Source organism: Beta vulgaris, chromosome 3 (genome assembly GCF_026745355.1).
Source record: "Beta vulgaris subsp. vulgaris cultivar EL10 chromosome 3, EL10.2, whole genome shotgun sequence".
Taxonomy (NCBI): domain Eukaryota; kingdom Viridiplantae; phylum Streptophyta; class Magnoliopsida; order Caryophyllales; family Amaranthaceae; genus Beta; species Beta vulgaris.
Genome location: NC_079204.1, coordinates 47,988,359 through 48,009,160, shown reverse-complemented (window position 1 = coordinate 48,009,160; position 20,802 = coordinate 47,988,359). Strand labels below are relative to the sequence as shown.

General features: G+C 41.4%; 1 protein-coding gene and 1 pseudogene across 1 annotated transcript; both read left to right on the top strand.

Moving 5' to 3' along the window:
* The first annotated feature begins 12,935 nt into the window (after window positions 1-12,935).
* On the top strand, window positions 12,936-14,192 carry LOC125495736 (uncharacterized). Its single transcript, XM_048640543.1, has one exon. The coding sequence runs from the start codon at window positions 12,936-12,938 to the stop codon at window positions 14,190-14,192; it is 1,257 nt and encodes a 418-aa protein (XP_048496500.1).
* A 99-nt stretch (window positions 14,193-14,291) lies between these two features.
* LOC130590831 (uncharacterized) lies at window positions 14,292-16,033 on the top strand (annotated as a pseudogene).
* Window positions 16,034-20,802: the final 4,769 nt, after the last annotated feature.

Here is a 20,802-nt window from a genome sequence, read left to right as displayed (position 1 = left end):
TTATAAAGCATCACCCTCAGCATAAGTTGACAACATATAGCCTCTAACATTCTAACATTCAATTCTTCCACAAATAAACCATCAACTTTCAAAATTCTAGTCTCAAACAACTAACATCAATTGCATTCATCTATTTCAACTAAAATGATGTGCAATTCAAACACCATACAGTAAATCCTAGCTGCTGAAACTCGCATTTGTTGCATATATTAAGAATTACAAACCATTCTTAAATAGTTCAGATAAGAGCAAACCCTAAATTCAAAAAAAAAAAAAAAAAAAAGAGCAAGAGATCATACATTCAGTGTTGTGAACATAGTACTCGTAGTCATTAGGTCCACCTACGACATTTTACGGCGCTCAATGACCTTAACTGGATGATATTTGCAGTCTCTCCAACAACACATGACGCGAGTACCGACCTCCAAAGGAAGTATTCCACCCTTTATTCTATTACAATCAAATGATCAAGCGCATTGCTGAAGAAATTAATATTTTCAGAATCAACAAAAAAAAACCTCAGCTGCATATTGTTAGATCCATCAAAGTGACACTAAATACAAATCAAATTAAACCTCTAGAAAATCACAAAAAAAATCAACAATCATAATCACAACTATTTAAGATATTCAGAATTTAATTTCAAAAAAACAACATTATCTTCTTCAGTATCAGATCCTACTGACAAAGAAATTAAAATCAAATTGAACAAACAAACCTCAAAATCGATCAAGAGAGAATCCGAGGCCTGAAACAAAAATTCCGATCTAAATTTGAATAAATAAAAAAAAGACGAACTGAGATCGAACAATTCGAGCAGAAAAAAAAAACGAAGAGAGAGAAAGAGAATGAGAAAATAAAAAGAGAAAGATCTACTGAGAGAAGAAGAAAGAGCCTCGATTTCATTTTCCGGCAGATTTTGAGCGTCGTCGTTCACCGCCGGTGAAAGTTTCGATCGAACATCGCCGGTGGATTGCGGATTATCGTCGACATCGTCGTGGATTAGGGTTTTGCCGCTCTGTGCATTACAGGGTGGATCTAAGGACCCCATATTTCTCTTGCTTCCAGCAGTTAAAACTTAAATGGTCGAAGCTTCTAATTGAATCGAGCAACCAGTTTTACTTTTTATCGGTTTAGACTTTGCGCCTTGACATCAAATGCTCCGGTTGACTAATCAACACGAGCATTTGTGAATTTTTTTATTAAAATTTTCACAAATGCTCGGGTTGATTAGACAACCAAAGCATTTGATAAGTAGCAAAAGCAGTTTTTTCCACTAGTGTTTGTTCCTTTCAGCAAACCGTTCCTTGTTCCTTTCTTTGGTTTTGTCATTTTCCCAAAGAGGACATTCCTTGATGAAGTGATCTGTACTACCACATTTATGACAAGCAGCTTTGTTAGAAAATTTCTTAGTTTTACCTTTGAAGTTTCTATTCTTCATGTTCCTATACATCTTTAGAAATTTTCGAACCATGAGGGTTGCTTCTTCTTCTTCTGAATCCGAATCATCTTCATCATTTGCTTTGAGAGCAATTGATTTTGATTTGGAGCTTTCACCATATTCAGTATCAAGGTGAAGCTCATGAGTCATAAGTGACCCTGCCAGCTGTTCTAAGTTGAACTTAGTGAAGTCTTTTGTTTCTTGAAGAGCAGTGACTTTAGCCACCATCTGTCCTTAGGAAGACTCCTAAGAACCTTTCGAACCTGTTCCTCAGATGAAATAAACTTTCCAAGAGAAGCCAACTCATTAATAATGTTAGTAAAACGAGTAAACATGTCTCGGATGCTTTCCTTAGATTTCATGCAGAACAGTTCATATTGATTCATAAGTAAATCAATTTTCGATCTTTTAACTTCATTAGTTCCTTCGTGGGTTACTTCTAGTAAATCCCATATTTGCTTTGCGGATTTGCATCCCATGATCCTATTATGCTCATGGGGTCCAAGTCCACAATGCAACAGTTTAATAGCCATGGCATTTACTTCCATTTTTTCAAAATCAGATTTGTCATAATCAGAGAGGGTTTTAGAGTTACCTCATTTTTGTCATTTGTAGTTGTGACTTCGAAATCACCAACTTCAATGACTCTCCATACCTGATAGTTTTCAGCTTTGATGAATATCTCCATGCGGTTCTTCCAATAGTTGTAGTACTTCCCATTGAACATAGGAGGCCTTTGAGTGGAATAACCATCTTCAAGTTTCTCGGTGGTATTCATTGTTCCTTGGATCTTTTTCTCAATAGGGTTTCCTATCTTACGCGAGTTCTTGCTCTGATACCAATTGTTATTTTCCTAGGAACACTACAAGAGGGGGGTGAATTGTAGGTGTAGAAATAAACGTAACTTTTTGCGGAAATTAAAACTTAAACGAATAAACAAGCTAGAGGAACAAGAGGGATTTTTACGAGGAAAAACTTCTTGGGCCCAACAAGAAGAAACAACCTCGACAACTAGGGATTTTAAACTCAACTCTTTCACTAATTAGGCCAAACAACTTTGTTACAACCTAATTCTAACTCGAGCCACACCTTGAGTTCCTAAACTCAAGTTCCTGAGCCACTGTTCCCTTAACAGCAGTTCCTCTCAACTTCTCTCGAAGTTTCCTTACTCATACAAGCTTCACTCAAAGCCTTTCTCTTACAGAACTTCACTCAAAGTTCCCTTACCCAAAAACCAAAATACAATTTGATCGAAATAAGCTTAGTGGAATTAGAGTAAGAAAGCAAAGAACAAATGGCTATTATGAGAGAATGAAGGCACTGACACTTAATTAGTTAAACTCACTTAATTACTTAGTCAGACACACTTTGGAACTTATCTAGACTTCAATATTTATAGTAATACTCATAAAGAACGTGGGATTAAAACTTGATTACATGTTAAGTCCATTAACCCATGATGTTCCTTCCCCTAAGGAACACGTTTCACATCATGTCCCATGATCCCATGATCTAAAAATGAACGTGGATATATTTTAGCCATTACTCCTAAGTAATAGGAGTTCCTTGAGCTTTATCCGAAAATCAGTTTTATAAAAACAGTTTTTATCTTTAAAACTGAGTTTTTAATCTTTAAGAAAATAATATCTTTTAAACAAATTCTTTCCTAAAAACCGGATATTTATTTTCTTCCTTTTTTCGAAAAACAAAATCTTTTACTCAAACGGATTTCCTTTTTAAACTGTTTTTATCATTTGAAATTAGATAAAACTAATTTCCTATAATTTAGGCATGACTTACTCAATTGCACTTTTAACCGTTATACTTTTGCACGCCTAAGTCTAGTTCCTTTTATTAACTAAGTTCCTTTAACATATTCGTTTAGTGCCACTTAGTTTGTTCCTAACAAAGGAACAAACTCTCATTCTCAAATAAAGCTGCCACTGTTCCTTACCATTCTTACTTTGTTCCTTTACATTGGAACTAGAAATAAAACGCCTAGCTTCTATTCTTCTTGATCCAATGCTTGCTCCAGTATTAACTTATAGAAACTTCTTTACTTAGCCTTTGTTATCCTCTCTTGACTTCTTCCTTGACTTCGTATTCTCCCAGTTCCTTTCATTGATACCTTAAACACCATACACTTAGATAACTCATTAGTTCACTACTTAGTTTGTATCTTTGTTTCTTTGTCATCATCAAAACTAGGGTTCAACAAATTCCTTAATTCAAGGGATTTAATTCTCTTTTAGAATATCAATCTTTATCTTTTTCATCTTTATCTTTATTCTTAAAAAGATATGTTTTCCATAACAGATTTTTCTTTTCAGCTCAAAAAGTATTTTCCAAAATAAAATCTGATTTTATAAAACTTGTTTTTAGGAAATTTCAGTTTTATAAACTCTTTTAAAAAAACATTAAAAACACGTTTTGAAAAATCTTGTTTTAGAAAAAATCTTTTCAACCACGTTTTAAGGAAACCTGATTTTTGTAAAATCTTTTTTCTTAAAACTCTTTCATTTTATCAAACACATTTTTATGGAAAATAATTTTTGTAAAATCTTTTTTCTAAAACTTACGTTTTTATCAAAACACAATTTTTATTAAAATCTTCTTCCAAAATTCGTTTTTATCAAAATCTTTTTCACACACGGTTTTAAAATTCTTTTTTTAAAAAAAACGCGTTTTCCTAAATTCTTTTTATTTCTTATTTCGAAAACTTATTTCCTTTTTATATAGATATATAATTTTAATACAATTATTTATTTTCTTAACTCAAAGAAAATAATAATTATACTAACTTTATATTTCTATATTTAGCACATAGCATATCACCAAGTTAGAGCATATTACATTTTAATCCAAAGTAACTATTTTAAGGAACATATAAACTTGACTTCAATCTTGATTCTTCTTTTCTTCAAAGTCTTCATTTATTAATTCCTTTCTTCATGCATCTCTTGCAACTGTTTACTGTTACATACTTTCATACTAAAATATATTATATTAATTTTCATCATCAAAACATAATATGTGCATAAAACATAACATGTACATGCACAACAAAAATGATAAAATGGAAAAAGCTTTGACGTAAAAGCTTCTAATTCTTGCCCCAAAAAAATTACTACTCCTAACAGAAGTACAAAAATATTTTTTAAGTTTTGAGTCAAAACAAATATTGAATAATATATCTTTTCCTGCTGATTTTGGGTGAATCTCTGAACCTTGAATATCAATATCAAAATTTACAAAGTATATTAGTCTCCTAAACTTTAACCAGTCATTACAATAGCATAATGTATGCTTGGATTGGCCAAATAATAATGCTATTATTGCACGGCCGCCGAAGACATATTTTATCGTGGTGTGTAAGATGTCCATTTCCAATTATAGCATTTTTTTAATCTAAAGCTACATTCGACGATTTACCGAATACTTACATAATAAATTAGATTATTATATGAGCATGGTTGTTGAATGTACTAAGAACGCGTTTAATTCACTATTTTTGAGCTTCAAAAAACGAAATAATTATCGATTTTCCTTTCTTTTTCTCTGTTTCAACCCCTCATCAATGTTGGAATATTTATAAATAAATGTGTCCGTTGATGATATATAATGATATCGCCTTCGGTGCTATAACGTTTGATGTGTGATGAGAAAGAAGGAAAACAAAAAGTTTCGATGATCAAGCCAGGTATGTGTTGCAGGCAGCTGTGTGTCGCGCACTATAGTTGTAGGATATTTTGGGGTAATTTATGTGGAAAGATTAAACAATTTAAGAGATTATAAAAATAATAGCTCACATATAATAAGGAAGCAACTTACTTAAATTATTACATGAAACTCTTACACACTCTTACAAACTCTTTTACTATGCTCTCTCTTTTGGAGCTTGGCACAACTCACGTAGGTTTTTGCTGCACACTTTGCAAGCAATGCACTACATCTATTTATACTACTACAACATACTATTCATCTTACAACTTTCACACTAAAATTGCTAAATGTCAAACTTTCTAACTATAGCTTGTAGGGTGGGGTAATAGGTGGCTTGAAAAAACTCACCCAAGTATTAAATGTAGTGGTAATAATTAACCAAGAGGAGAGAGAGTGGACGGTGCTTATTCAACACTCCCCCTCAACGACTACTCTCTCACAGAGATAGTCTAGAGGTCATACCAAGTTGTTTTCGAAACTTTTCGAACTTTGGTCCTCCAAGACCTTTTGTGAATATATCTGCAACTTGGTTCTCCGTGTTCACTTGCTCAAGTTCAATCTCACCCCGTAGAGCCTTCTCTCGGACAAAATGATAATGTACCTCCACATGTTTTGTCCTTGCGTGAAAAACAGGATTTTCCGCTAAACGTATCGCGGACTGATTGTCACAGCATAACTTGATTCCCCGATCAATTGGTTGATGCAGATCCTTGAGTAATTGCGTCAACCACACACACTCTTGTGTTGCCATAGCCGCCGCTCTATATTCCGCTTCCGTACTTGATAGTGACACTGTTGGTTGTCTCTTGCTACACCAAGAGACTGCTCCAGAACCTAGATTAAATACATAACCCATAGTTGACCGACGTGTGTCGAGATCACCAGCATAATCAGCATCACAGCATCCGACAACTTCAAAATCTTTATCATTGTTGTACAGGATCCCATAGTCAATGGTTCCTTTCACGTACCTTAATATTCGTCGTACTACCTCCAGGTGACGTTTCATCGGTTTTTGCATAAACCGACTAATCACACTCACTGCATAAGCAATATCTGGTCTGGATAACGTGAGATAGATAAGACTTCCCACCAACTGTCTGTACATGGTCACATCTTCTAGATCTTTGCCTTCGACTGAACATAACCTTGCATTAACCTCCATTGGAGTTGACATAGGCTTGCAATCGACCATTCCATATTTTTCTAGAAGATCACGGGCATATTTCTGTTGGCATAGAAATATCTCATCCTTAGTCCGCTCCACTTCAAGACCAAGAAAATGTTTTAGTTCTCCGAGCTCTTTCATTTGAAATCGTACTGAAAGATTAGCTCTTGTTTGTTGAATCTCCTCTTCAAAATCTCCTGTGATGATAAGATCATCCACATATACAAGAACTATTGCCAACTTTCCATCCTGAGCTTTCACAAATAAGCTCGAATCGGCTGGTGCTACAGAATAACCACTCTGTAACAGAAACTCCGCTATCTTTCCATACCAGGCGCGTGGTGCTTGCTTCAAACCATAGAGCGCCTTCTTCAGCTTGCATACATGGTGTGGATATGACTGACTCTCGAATCCCTTAGGTTGATCCATGTATATATCTCTATCCAACTCACCATGTAGAAATGCATTTTTACATCCATTGCCAGAGCTTCCAAGAATTACTAGCTGCAAGTGCTAGTAAAACACGAACTGTTGTAATCTTGGCAACTGGGCTAAATGTTTCATCATAGTCTAGCCCATATTGCTGAGAAAAACCGCGAGCTACTAGTCGTGCCTTGTACCTTTCAATGGTACCATCAGGTCTAGTCTTCACTTTGTATACCCATTTGCAAGAAATAGGTTGAACTTCTCTAGGCTTTGGCACTAACTCCCAAGTCTCGTTCTGGTGCAGAGCTTGAATTTCTTCTTCCATGGCTTTTCTCCAATATTTGCTTCGAGCTGCCTCATCATAACTATTTGGCTCTTTTACATCCTCAACCATTGCAGCATTTGCATATCTTGGATTTGGCTTTTTCTGCCTTGTGGACCTGCGCAGTGCTGGGTGAGGTTCTTCTTCTTCAAAATCTTCAGTTTGAATTGGCCTTTCTTCTTCGATATTTCTATGATGTGCTCCTGTTTGCCATGAACTTTTCTCTCTTTCTGCTGGTCTAGGTTGAGATATCTCCATCTCAAGACTACCGCCATCTTGACTAGACTGACCTTCGTCTTTCTCGTCCATCTTTTCTTGAAGCTTTTCCTCGATCTCCTTCGAGTCTGGCAATAATACGGCTTGTGGTGACCACCAAGATGATGCTTCATCAAACACCACATTTCGTGACACGTGACATTTATCTGTTATTGGATCACAACACCTCCAACCTTTCTTGATCATCGTATCCCACAAAGATACAACGAATAGCCTTTTTATCAAACTTGCTACGCATATGCTCAGGAACAAAGACGTAGCATACACATTCGAAAACTCGAACATGGCTCACTGCTGGCTTCATCTTTCTTAGCTTCTCAAATGGTGAGACAAAATCTAGTCTCGCTGAGGTAATCGATTTGTCACATGTGTCGCTGTCCTCATACACTCAACCCAAAAACGTGGTGGCACGTTCTTGGCATGTAACATGCTTCTGCATGTCTCTGCAAGATGTCGATTCTTTCTTTCAGCTACTCCATTTTTTGTGGAGTATTTGGACAAGTGAGCTGGCGTTGGACTTGCAATCTTGCAAGTATTGGGAGAATTCTCTGATGTATACTCTCCTCCGTTGTCGTACGTAGCACCGATTTTTCCGCCAACTTCTTTTTCTACTGTTTCTTTAAACAGCTTAAACTTGCCAAATGCTTCAGATTTCTCTTTCATGAAATCGACCCACACAAATCTTGAAAAATCATCAATGAAAGTTATCATATAACGTAAGCCACTACTGAATGTTGCTTTACTGGACCAAACACATCTGAGTGAACCAACTCAAAGGTTCCTTGATTTGAACTTTGAATCTTCATATGGAAGTTGATGTGCTTTACCAAATTGACATCCAGCACAAACAATTATCTTCCTTGACATCTAGTTGAGGAAGACCCTTGAGTATCGCCTTCTTCATCATCACCTTGAGCTTGTTGTAGCTCACGTGACCCAAACGTGCATGCCATAAATCAGCTGTCTCATTTTTCCTCGCCTTGTCTACATATGCCGTTTGAGCAGACATTACGTAGACTGATTCAAGACGTCGTCCCTCCAATATAGGAGAAGAATTTCCTTCCATTGTCTTGTACACCTTTACGTCACGAGGACCGAAAACAACATGGTTTCCGGATGATGTCAGTTGTGAAACTGACAACAGTTCTTCGTCATACCAGGAACATGGTAGACATTATCCAGCTGAACTTGCTTGTTGCTAAATCGTGGAATCACCACTGCCTTGCCAATATGGGTTATTGGCAATTCTGAGTTGTTTGCTGTTATTACAACTCGACCACGCTTGTACTCGGACATGCTCAGAAATTTCTCTTTGTCTCCAGTCATATGATTGGAGCAACCAGAATCGATGATCCAATCATCTTTGTAATTGATCATCTTGTCGTTGACTACGACAAGTGCAGCTTCCTCTGGCTCCGTACTGCTGGGTGACACTACCTCCATGTCGAAGATCTGTTCCTCTTCAACTGCGTAGGATGCTTGTGCATCCCACTCGACTTCACTTCGGCTTTCATGCTCCACGGAAGTTGCAGCATTCCCTTCTGCTGGTTTGGACCAACAGTCTCGAGCATAGTGTCCCTTCTTCTTGCAGTTATAACACACGACATCTCGTCGTGTTTGATTTTCCCTTCCTTCTCATCCTGTTGTCGATCTTGTCGAGCTCCCCCTCGATGGAAGCCTCCTCTACTTGTCCTTTTTTGAATCCCCATGACTGTCTGTTTGACTTGCCATGTTGATTACTTGACTCGCTGTCTTATCACCTCCCTTATTTGACTTCTTGTTGCCAAAAAGAGCTTTCTCTTCATCCTTGACGGAAACTCCAGACATCTGATTTTCTAGAGCCTCCTGGTTGGCTAACACATTCTCAAACTCAATTAGAGATGGTTGTGTAGCCCAACCTCGGATCGCCGTGACAAGACTACTATATACAGGCTTTAAACCGCGGACAATAATCCTGCGCATCCTTGTCTCTGTGATAGGATTTTCAGGATCTAACTTTGTGATTTGCTCACACAAAGTTTTGACTTTGGTGAAATACTGGTTCACCGTCATGTTGTTCTGTTGGATCGACAACAACTCATTCTCGAGAAGCTGAAGTTGAGCATCGTTCTTCTTAGAGAACAGAGCTGCAAGGGTGTCCCACGCCTCCTTGGGTGTCTTCGCATCCTTGATGCGGTATAACAACTCGTCCTCGACGGTTGCTGCTAGCACGTACATGGCTCTTCCGGCCCTAATCTTCCACTTCTTTAACTCTTCTGGATCGGTTGGTATTGTTACTTCACTACCACCGACTATACCCCAAAGATCTTGTCCCAACAAATAGAATTGCATACGTGTACTCCACGTACTGTAATTTCCATTGTTGAGTTTCTCAATATTACTAGACGAACTAGCAATATCCGCCATTTGTGACTTGGTGTTGCCCGACAATACACAAGTAAGCTTGGTCCCTGACCAACAAGCTTCACAGTCCCAGACTGTGCACTAATGGAAAATCACCTCGCAATACGGTCCCCGACCGTTAAGTTAGCCAAAAATATTTTTGACTATACCGTTGCGATAATATCAGTCCCCGACCGATATTTGCCAAAAAATGGTCCCGAAAAATTTAACGGAACGAATGGCTCTTGATACCAATTGTAGGATATTTTGGGGTAATTTATGTGGAAAGATTAAACAATTTAAGAGATTATAAAAATAATAGCTCACATATAATAAGGAAGCAACTTACTTAAATTATTACATGAAACTCTTACACACTCTTACAAACTCTTTTACTATGCTCTCTTTTGGAGCTTGGCACAACTCACGTAGGTTTTTGCTGCACACTTTGCAAGCAATGCACTACATCTATTTATACTACTACAACATACTATTCATCTTACAACTTTCACACTAAAATTGCTAAATGTCAAACTTTCTAACTATAGCTTGTAGGGTGGGGGTAATAGGTGGCTTGAAAAAACTCACCCAAGTATTAAATGTAGTGGTAATAATTAACCAAGAGGAGAGAGAGTGGACGGTGCTTATTCAACAATAGTTCCCCCACACCATCGCGTCTGCATATCTTTTTTATTGTCATGAAGTTTGGTGCGCCCGCACCATACTAATGAGACACTTTGTTTCGTGAAATGATGCATGTCTCTTCATGTGATATGATATATGGAATGATTTCAGTCTAGTCTTCTATAAATCTTCCCTAGTACTATATTATATGGAACAAGGTTAGACAACATTTATACTGGATTAAGGAGGTTCATTTCTAGATTTCTCTCCTTGTTAATTGTAAAACACAACCTTCAAACACATTGTAGTGTATGTAGTTTGTCATCAACCAAGCTACATAGTTTCTTCTTCGTATCTCACAAGAGTTTATCGTGAATCTTGTTTATCCTAGTGAATTGGTAAAATTCTTGTAGGAAAGCGTACTACTACGTACTTGGAAGTACCATCTAATTTCTTCTCTTCATATTTGTATTTGTTTTCTTAATTTCTTATTCTCATATTTGTCCGAGCCGTAGCTCAAACCTTAAACTTAATCTCATTTCTTCATTGACGATTGAAAACTACAACTAGTCGGATTGGGTCAAATTCATGATCACAGTCAACAACAAATGGGTTGAAAAACAAACTCTAACTTACCTCGTTATTAGACATGTCACATAATCGTTTGAATACTACCGATCCTAACTTAATCCATTTAATTGAACTGGTAAATCAAGATAAACAATCTGATTTGTGTGGACCCGGTTCACGTTAACATTAGTGTGCACCAGGCAAAATAATATATCATTACTGAATAATCCACTATATTATGCAGAAATTCACTATATCATTCAGACCCACACTATATCATGCAGAAACTCACTATATTATTCAGACACACTCACTATATCATTCAAACACACACACTATATCATACAGAAAGTCACTATAGCATTCAAACACACACTATATCATACATAAACTCACTATATCATTCAGAAACACACTATATCATGCAGAAACTCACTATATCATGCAGAAACTCGCTATATCATTCAAACACAAACTATATCAAGCAGAAACTCACTATATCATTCAGAAACTCACTATATCATGGAGAAACTAAATCAATCTATATGTTAGAACACGTGTCATGATATATACTATGCAACTTAGATCTTCATGTATGTTAAAACATTTTAATTAATTCCTCTATTATATTGCATATAATTTCACATTATGTTTTCCGTTAATGAAATAAACTATATTGTATATAAGTTCACTATATCTCTGTAGATTTCACTATATGAAATTAATATCTTACCAAACCGGTGCACACTAAGTTAGTGCGCACCGGGTCCATTTGAGTTTTTTTACATGATAAAATAGATTGAAAACTCTAACCCCGCAGGAAGCCTACTTGTAGCTACGTTGCACTAGAAAAGCCTACTTGTAGCTACGTTGCACTAGAAAATACTTACATTGGGCTTTGACTAATAGAATTAGCAAATTTTAGATGTTCCATTCATCTCAGATTTATCAATATACACTCGCCTAAGTTTGTGATACAACGTCCAAAAACATGTTTCAGCAGCCATTTTATCTTCCAAATCAGAGACAAGGAGAATAATTAGTTAATTACATTTGCATTTTGCAAGTAAAATTCCTACAGGCTACAGTAAAAGTTGAAAGCCAAAGTCTCACCCTTGGGATTCAGTAGAAAAGCTAAAACAAACTAATGCTGAAGTTCCCAAAAAACATAAAACAAAGTATAAGCAGTAGAAGATTATTTTCCAAAATTCCAGCACTGAGATACTTCATGCTTCCAATCTCTTTCATTTCTGTTTTAGGGTGCGACTAATTCTCACCTGGTGATGAGGATTTATGTAGCTTGGCCCTTTGCAAGAGTACTGAATTCTAATCAATATCACATCTTCAACAATTTGCAATGTATATTGACCTCACAAAGATACAGTCCATTAAAGGTCTATCCAAAGCATTTCGAATGAAACAATCTCCGAGGATTAACCTAAACCCGTCATGCTTCTTTTCTAGTGTATGGGTGTAACCCAAATTTGCTAGCGGACATTGCATATCGGCCGAGAGCAAATTAAGGTGACGTGGGCTCACAAAAGGGGGGACCACTCCAAATTCATCATCTTTTGTCTTCATGCTGAGACCGCCGTCACGGCCAGGGAAAACGACAAAGTAAAGGGAATCTTCCCTCTGACAAGATCAATCACAACAGTACAAGTGTCACAAGATCACACGCCCTGTCAGGTGAATAGTACGCCTATAAATAGCCATCCAGTACTATTCCTGCAGGTACATTCTCTCATACTAAAAATAGCCTATATCTCTCTCTAAGCACTCTCTCTCTCTCTCTAGAATCCTCTTGAGTAATTAGCTGACTTGAGCGTCGGAGGGGGTTTCCTCGAAACACCCCCGAGGGTAGCTCACGTTTGTTATTGTTGCAGATCCCTCACGGACACCCATTTACTGTCGGACAACTCTCAAAGAGTCCGGCACCGTTTTCGATACCGAAACAACTGGCGCTAGAAGGAGGGGACCTCACCCTTTCTAAGGTATCAGTCATGGAAGACACAAACAACGCTACCCATGGTCAGCCTGAGTTTGAGCAAGGCCAGAATTCCTCGCAGCCAGTCATCACCGGTGCGTTGGGAAACCCGCAATTCCATTACCGGACACCAGGGAACGAGGATCAAACCCCAAACTCCAGCGTACCATTCAACTTGGCACAGCTAAGTCAATTCTCTCCTGAGCAATTGCAAACGGTCGCATCATTTATCCAGATGCTGACAGGTAATCCTCAACAAAATGCTCCTCCCCAACCCTCTGGCGGTACACGTAAGCGACCACCGGCTCTGGCTGGTAGGAACGCGGACGGGACCCCGCTCCGAAAAATGCAGTCCTTGGGAAGAGAGGGACGGGAAATGGAGAAGAAAATAGACCGATCTGATTATGAGGAGGAAATTCTGGAAACTGAGGAGGTATACTATTCTGAAGAGGAAACGCAGGGTCACTCCCGCCGTGAGTACAGCACCGTCGGTGCTAGTAACTATTCGGCTGGGGGTCACCTCTTGATCAAGCCTAAGCTTTCCCCCTTCACTCTGGAAATATTGAATCATCCTATGACGCGAATCAAGATGCCGTCCTCTAAGTATGATGGCACATCAGACCCCGACGATCACGTCGCGGCTTACGAAGGACACATGTTCCTCTACACTCAAGTCGATGCCATATGGTGTAAAGTCTTTCCCTCAACCTTGACTGGGATAGCTCAGACATGGTTCAAAAGTCTCAAGCCAGGTAGCGTCTCTAGCTTTTCTTTGCTGTCATCCATGTTCAGTACACACTTTGTAAGCAATAGGCGTCGTGAACGCACCACTGGGGAATTGCTGTCAGTCAAACAAGGAGAAAATGAGAGTCTGAGAGACTACATTGGCCGTTTTAACGTTGAGGCAGTTTCCATACCTCGACTGCAGCAAGACGTGGCCGTCTTAGCCTTAATGACTGGGCTCAAAGAGGGATCACCTTTTCGGAATTATCTGGGTCGGAAATCATACACAACCCTGGGTCCCGTCCTTGGCAAGGCCAATGACTATATAAGAGGGGAAGAATTTGATAAAGCTGTAGGCAACAGAGAGTCCGGAAAGAAAGATGATAAGAAGAAGGATAAGGCCCGCGAAGTAGATCGGGGCCGTGAAGAAAGAAAGCAGGAGTCGAATATGGTCAAGAGGGGAAATGACCGTTATGACCGCGAAGGGGAGAATGAAAGGTATGACCGCGATCGCAGGGATCGTGAAAAGAAGGGCCGGGAAGGAGGTTAACGCAAGGAGAGGTTCGATGCATATACCCAACTCACCACTTCTAGAAGCCAAATTTTTCTGATGAATAAGGATAGCGATAAATGGCAGCGTCCGAAACCGATGTTCCATAAAAATCGTGATAAAAGCAAATGGTGTGATTTCCATGGGGATCACGGCCATATAACTGAGGACTGCCGGCACTTAAAAGATAACCTGGAGGATTTGATTAGAAGAGGGTATTTCGGTCAGTACAAGGCCCAGATAAAAGAGGGTGACCTGGTAAAGCCCGTGACTCGAAATGTTCAATCCAGGATCAGCGAGATCCATGTTATCAGTGGGGGACCTGTTCATGGAGGAAGTGTTAACGGCGCAAAGGCGAGTTTGAAGGAGTTCCGACATCAAGTCAACTTCAACGCCAGCTTGCCCTGGAAGAATCCGCCGGCAATGCCGGCCATGTCGTTTACCCTGGAAGATGCGAAGCATGTGGTGTATCCTCATGATGATCCGCTGGTAGTAACACTAAAAGTCTCAAACTGTCTGGTACATAGAATTTTGGTGGATGGAGGAAGCTCCGCGAATATTCTGTACTTATCAACATTCGAAAAGCTCATGTTGGGCCGAGAATACTTGAAGCCGGTCCGATATCCCGTCATTGGATTCACAGGGGCATCAGTGGTGCCAGAAGGGTTAATCTCACTCCCAGTACGTATTGGGGAGGATGAGTCAGCCAGAGACATCATGACTGAGTTTTTGGTAGTGGATGTTCCGGGAGCATACAATGCAATCATTGGACGTCCATTCATTCATGACGTCCAAGGTGTCGTCTCAACTTACCACCTGACCATGTTGTATGTTTCTAATGACGGATCCACATCAAGATTGAAGGGCAATCAGGAGATGGCAAAATCATGCTACTTGACAACACTAAGGCAACCAGCCAGAAGGTTCCCGGTAGAAAATCCGGAGCCACCCTCAAGAAAACAAAGAAGGGCCATGAGAAGAACTCAGGCGGAGAAGAATGACAGTAATGAAGAAGAGGAAGTACTCATTGTCCGGAAGAGTAAGGAGGTGCCGCTAGAAGAGTTGGAGTCCCGGCCGGAGGATGAGCCGAGGCCACAGCCTGATGGAGAGACTAAACAAGAAGTTTTGGCAGATGATCCTGCTCGGTCGGTCGCGGTCGGGATGGACATGGACCCTGAGGTCCGGGTAAACCTGGTAACTCTCCTGAGGGAAAATGCTGACATATTTGCTTTCTCAGCAGACGAGATGCCGGGAATAGACCCGGCCGTGATGGTCCATCGATTAAACGTCGACAGCACAGTCCGACCGGTAAAGCAAAAGAAGAGAGCCTTCTCAGCCGAAAAGAATAAGGCCATTAAAGAGGAAGTAGAAAAGCTGGTAGCGGCTGATTTTATCGAGCCTTGTGACTACCCTGAATGGCTGGCAAATGTAGTCATGGTGAAGAAGGCCAACGGCCAGTGGCGTATGTGCGTGGATTTCACAAACTTGAATAGGGCATGCCCTAAGGACTGCTATCCTCTGCCAAGAATAGATCAGCTAGTGGATTCTACTAGCGGACATGCACTACTGAGTTTCATGGACGCCTTCTCAGGGTATCATCAAATAAGCTTGTTGAAGGAGGACCGCAAGAAAACGGCATTCATCACAGATGGAGGTGTTTACAATTATAAGGCAATGCCTTTCGGCCTGAGAAACGCGGGGCAACCTACCAGAAGTTAGTGGACAAGGTGTTTGCGGCTCAGAAAGGGCGTAATATAGAAGTGTACGTGGACGACTCTATTGTCAAAAGTAAAACGGACCGAGAGCATCTGACGGACTGGAAGAAACATTCAAAACATTGAGAAAATATAGCATGAAATTGAACCCAAAGAAGTGCGTCTTTGGCGTAAGAGCAGGAAAATTTCTTGGATTTATGGTGAGCAAAAGAGGCATTGATGCGAACCCGGACAAGGTTCAGGCAATTTTGAGCCTTCCGGAGCCCAGAGGTGTCAAGGACATCCAGAGATTAACGGGCAGGATGGCCGCTTTGACGAGATTCATATCGAAGTCGGCTGATAAGGCCCTTCCGTTTTTCGCGTTGCTAAGGGGGAATAAAAAGTTCGAATGGGGAGAAGAGCAGAGCAAAGCTTTCTCGGCCGTCAAGGAGCACCTTGCAAAGCTGCCAACAATAACAAGGCCAGAGGCAGAAGACACATTGCAGTTATACGTCTCGGCCTCCCCCAAAACGGTAGCGGCAGTGCTGATAACAGAAAGGGAAAAACAGCAGCATCCAATATACTTCGTCAGCCATATCCTTAACGGCCCGAGAGCGGTATCAGCAGATAGAGAAAATGGCATTGGCGGTCATTGTAGCGGCTCGGAAGTTAAGGCCCTATTTTGACTGTCATCCAATTCAGGTGTTGACAGATCAGCCGTTGGAAAAAGCTCTGCAAAAGATGGACACCTCTGGGCGCTTATTGAAATGGGCCATTGAATTGTCGGAGTATGATATTCAGTATAAGCCGCGAACGGCCATAAAAGCACAAGCACTGGCGGATTTTATGACGGAGGCTTACGAAGAGGCAGAGATAAAAGAAAAAGAATCATGGCTGCTGGAGGTGGACGGATCTTCGGCTGCGAGCGGAGCTGGGGCCGGTATTGTGATAACCAGCCCAGAGGGAAACACCTTCGAGTACGCCATCAAATTCACTTTCCCAGCCTCAAATAATGAGTCAGAATATGAAGCAGCCATTGCTGGCTTGAGAATGTGCATTGCAGCAGGAGCTAAAAGCGTCCTCTTAAAACAGATTCACAGTTGGTTAGCAGTCAGCTTAAAGGAGAATTTGAGGTCCGAGAGCCCAACATGGTTAAGTATGTGGAAAAAGCCAAGGAAATAATAGCACAGCTTGAGCAGTTCGAAGTAGAAGCGATTCCAAGGGCTGAGAACATGAAGGCGGACTCCCTATCTAAGTTAGCTAGCTCAGACTCATTCCAGGTGGAAGGGATGGTCACGGTTGACATCCTCAAGGAAAAAAGCATTGCGCAGAAAGTGGCCATGGTATACAGCATTGACCAGCAAGGGGAATGGTTTACGGAGCTAGTGAGGTACAAGCAAACAGGAATGCTCCCGGCAGATCCCACAGCCGCCAAAAAATTGCAGAAGCAAGCAAGTTGGTACGTGATATATCAGAATGAGTTGTACAAAAAATCATTTAGCCTGCCACTGTTAAAATGCGCAACATCTGCTGAGGCCGTGAAGATAATGAGAAATTCACGAGGGTGTCTGTGGGAACCACATTGGAGGTAAAGCACTGGCTTTAAAGGCACTCAGGGCTGGATTCTACTGGCCCAGCATGTTGTCCGATGCGCAAGGCTATGTGAAAAGATGTGATAAGTGCCAGAAGTTTGCACCGGTGATAAATAGGCCCGCCAATGACTTACAGCCCATTCTGTGTCCGATACCATTCGCTCAGTGGGGAATGGATATTCTGGGACCGTTCACAACCGCGACGGGAGGAAGGCGTTTTTTGATGTGGGCATTGATTACTTCACAAAGTGGATCGAAGCGGAGCCGACAGCGAAGATAAAGGCCAACCAAGTAAAAAAGTTCATCTGGCAGAACATTATGACTAGGTTTGGCATCCCGGCCGCGATCGTATTCGACCACGGAGTCCAATTTGACTGTAGGCCCATTCAGTCTTTTCTCTCGGACTTCCGCGTGAAGTTTGCATATTCCGCAGTGTGCCATCCTCAGAGTAACGGTCAGGCAGAGGCCGCCAACAAGCAAATTCTGAACGCCTTAAAAAAGAAGCTCGATGAGTTTAAGGGAAAATGGGCCGAGATGGTACCGGCTGTTCTATGGGCAAATAGGACAACTGAGAAAGAAGCGACGGGGGAAAGCCCTTTCAAGCTAACATTTGGGGCAGAAGCAGTGTTGCCAGTAGAAGTAGGCTTGCCCACCTATCGGATAAAACATCAGGCCCTGGAAAGGAATGATCAGGCACTGAAAGAGGATTTGGATTTCTTGCCTGAGATAAGGTTAAAAGCGGAATTGAGATCAGCAATGTACAAGGACCGAATCCGTAAAGCCTACAACAAGAAGGTCTTGGAGAGACCGTTAGCTGAAGGCGAGCTAGTTCTGCGAAGGACAGCCGCCACCGGAAAAGCTCACACAGAGGGTAAGCTAACTGCCAATTGGGAAGGCCCATATATCATAGCTCGAAAGATAGGTCCGGGATCCTTCATTCTCAAAGGAATGGATGGGAAAGAGCTGAAGAACTGCTGGAATGCTGACGTCCTTAAGAAATATTATGTATAATTCAAAAGAAATGTAATGGGCCAGGAGCCTTTGATGGCATTATACATAAATAAAACTCCGTTAGCGTTCCGACATTCTGTTTATGTTTGCTCATCATTATCCATATTTTCGCTAAGTAAAATGATTGTTACAAATGTTAAGCCATATAACAGGCTAAGTAATCATATCAGCCACATAATAGGCTAGATAGGGTTAATAGCCATATGACAGGCTAAGTACATATATCAGCCATATGACAGGCTAAGTAAACATTAGCGGCCATATGACAGGCAAAATAAACGCTAAATGGCCATATAACAGGCAACATAAACATTAGCGGCCATATGACAGGCAAAATAAACGCTAAATGGCCATATAACAGGCAACATAAACATTAGCGGCCATATAACAGGCAAAATAAACGCTAAATGGCCATATAACAGGTAACATAAACATTAGCGGCCATATAACAGGCAAAATAGACGCTAAATGGCCATATTACAGGCAACATAAGCATTGGCGGCCAAATAACAGGCCAAACAATTATTGCAAAACAGAAAAGTTAAATAGAAATATGGCTAACATAGAGCAACGGGCACAAAAGCTTCGGATTAAATAAGAGAAGAATGTGTATCAAAGGAAAATCATAAATTACTGGCTTGGCGGCCAACTACAAACAAAATTAGTCAGCCACTCAAAACAAGGCATTTATGGATCCAGTAACAAAAGTCAAAAATTAGTTTACATGCCATTCAAAGGCTGACAATCTAAACTATTACAAACTATTGGACGCTATTGAGGAGGTTGAAGATGACCGCCAAAGTCTTCATGAAGGAGGCGCATCATCTTCAGCAGTAGGCAAAATGTTGGCAATAACCTCCTCGGAGCAGATATAGGGCTCGTCCGCTAAGGGTTGCCTGTGAACACCCTCGCCAAAGGCGATTTCCATCTGCTCCCAATCAAAGCTTGGATGGGAGTGGCAGACACACCTCTTAGCGGCCACCCAGCCCCGTCATATCGCTCGCCGAGAAGGCCAACGAACTCCTCAGACCTCTTGAAGTCCGCCACAGCAACTTGATGAGCTTCAGCAGCAGCTTCCTTCGCAGCAGTCTCCTTCTCATCCTGGGACGCTTTGAGAGCGACTTCCAAGTTGGAATTCTTCAGCCGCAGGTCCTCGAGCTCCTTGGCTTTCAAGCGTAGCTCCCCCAGCTCCTTGTCAGCCTCAGCCTTAGCCTTCTTCTCAGATTCCAGGCTGGCCTCCAATTGAGAGATCTGAGCAGAAAGGCCAACCTTGTCGGCCTCCAAACCTTGGATGGTTCCACCAGCGCTCTCAGCCAGACGCTGGTACTCCAAGTATTGAGCTATAAGCTCAACAGCAGAATTCCCGGCCTAAAAAGCACAGCACAAAAGATCAAAAAAAAAAAAAAAAAAAAAAAAAAAAAAAAAGAGAGAGAAAGACGACGAGAACAGAAGTAAAAAGAAGGCTTACCACAACGAGGTCGTGAGCCAATTGAGCAGCAGGGGCGACCAACTTGTCGGCAGGACGGTCAAAAGGTAGCTGAAGTCCCTTCAGAAGACGATACCCTAAAGTACCGCCATTGGCAGGGATGTCAGCAAAGATGGACTCATCCTCCCTCACATCCAGAGCCGGTCTGAAAGCTTGGCCGGCAATAGAAGGAGGATGAGAAAGGGCAGCCTTGACGGAGGCGCAAAGAGGGACGATGTTAGTCTCAATCCACTCTTGCGCCCGACAAAATATTCCCGGACCGAGGTCCGAGAGGAAGGTTGGCCTGCTGAGCATCTCGTACACCCTTTGGCGGGTAGAGCAGCTAGAACCAACGCCAGCATCTTTGCTGCGAGCCAAGGAATCCGAAAATTGCTGATCTCCCGGGGCCGGCTCTCGTACAGGCGAAAGAGAGAGTCCCTGATTGTCATTCACGGCCAAGTCCGTAGAGTTAACTTCTACAGACTGGCACTTGTTAGGGGCATCAATCTCAGGTTCTCGCGGACGTCGACGAGAGGTACTACCACCACCCCTATTTATGGGGACCTGGATGGTGGAGCGAGAAGGAGTTGACTCCCCGCGGCCAGGGCCGCGACCCTGAGTTCTCCCAGCACGACGGGCCGTCCTCCCAGCCCGGTTTCCGCGGCCGGGATTCCTATCAGTTCCCCGAGGGCCGCCAGTGAGCCCGTGGATAGTGTCGTAGTCAATAAGAGGCTCGTCAGGATTCGGGGCCATGGGTCGTAGCTTGTCGTCCAAACCCAGCTCTTCTAAGTCCAAGCTGACGTCCCCTGAAAGCAAATCATACAGAACAATCAGAACGGCAAGAAAAG

What these genes read in the sequence shown, in the direction of transcription:
- LOC125495736 (XM_048640543.1), top strand. Translation starts at nt 12,936, where the DNA reads ATGGAAGACACAAACAACGCTACCCATGGTCAGCCTGAGTTTGAGCAA.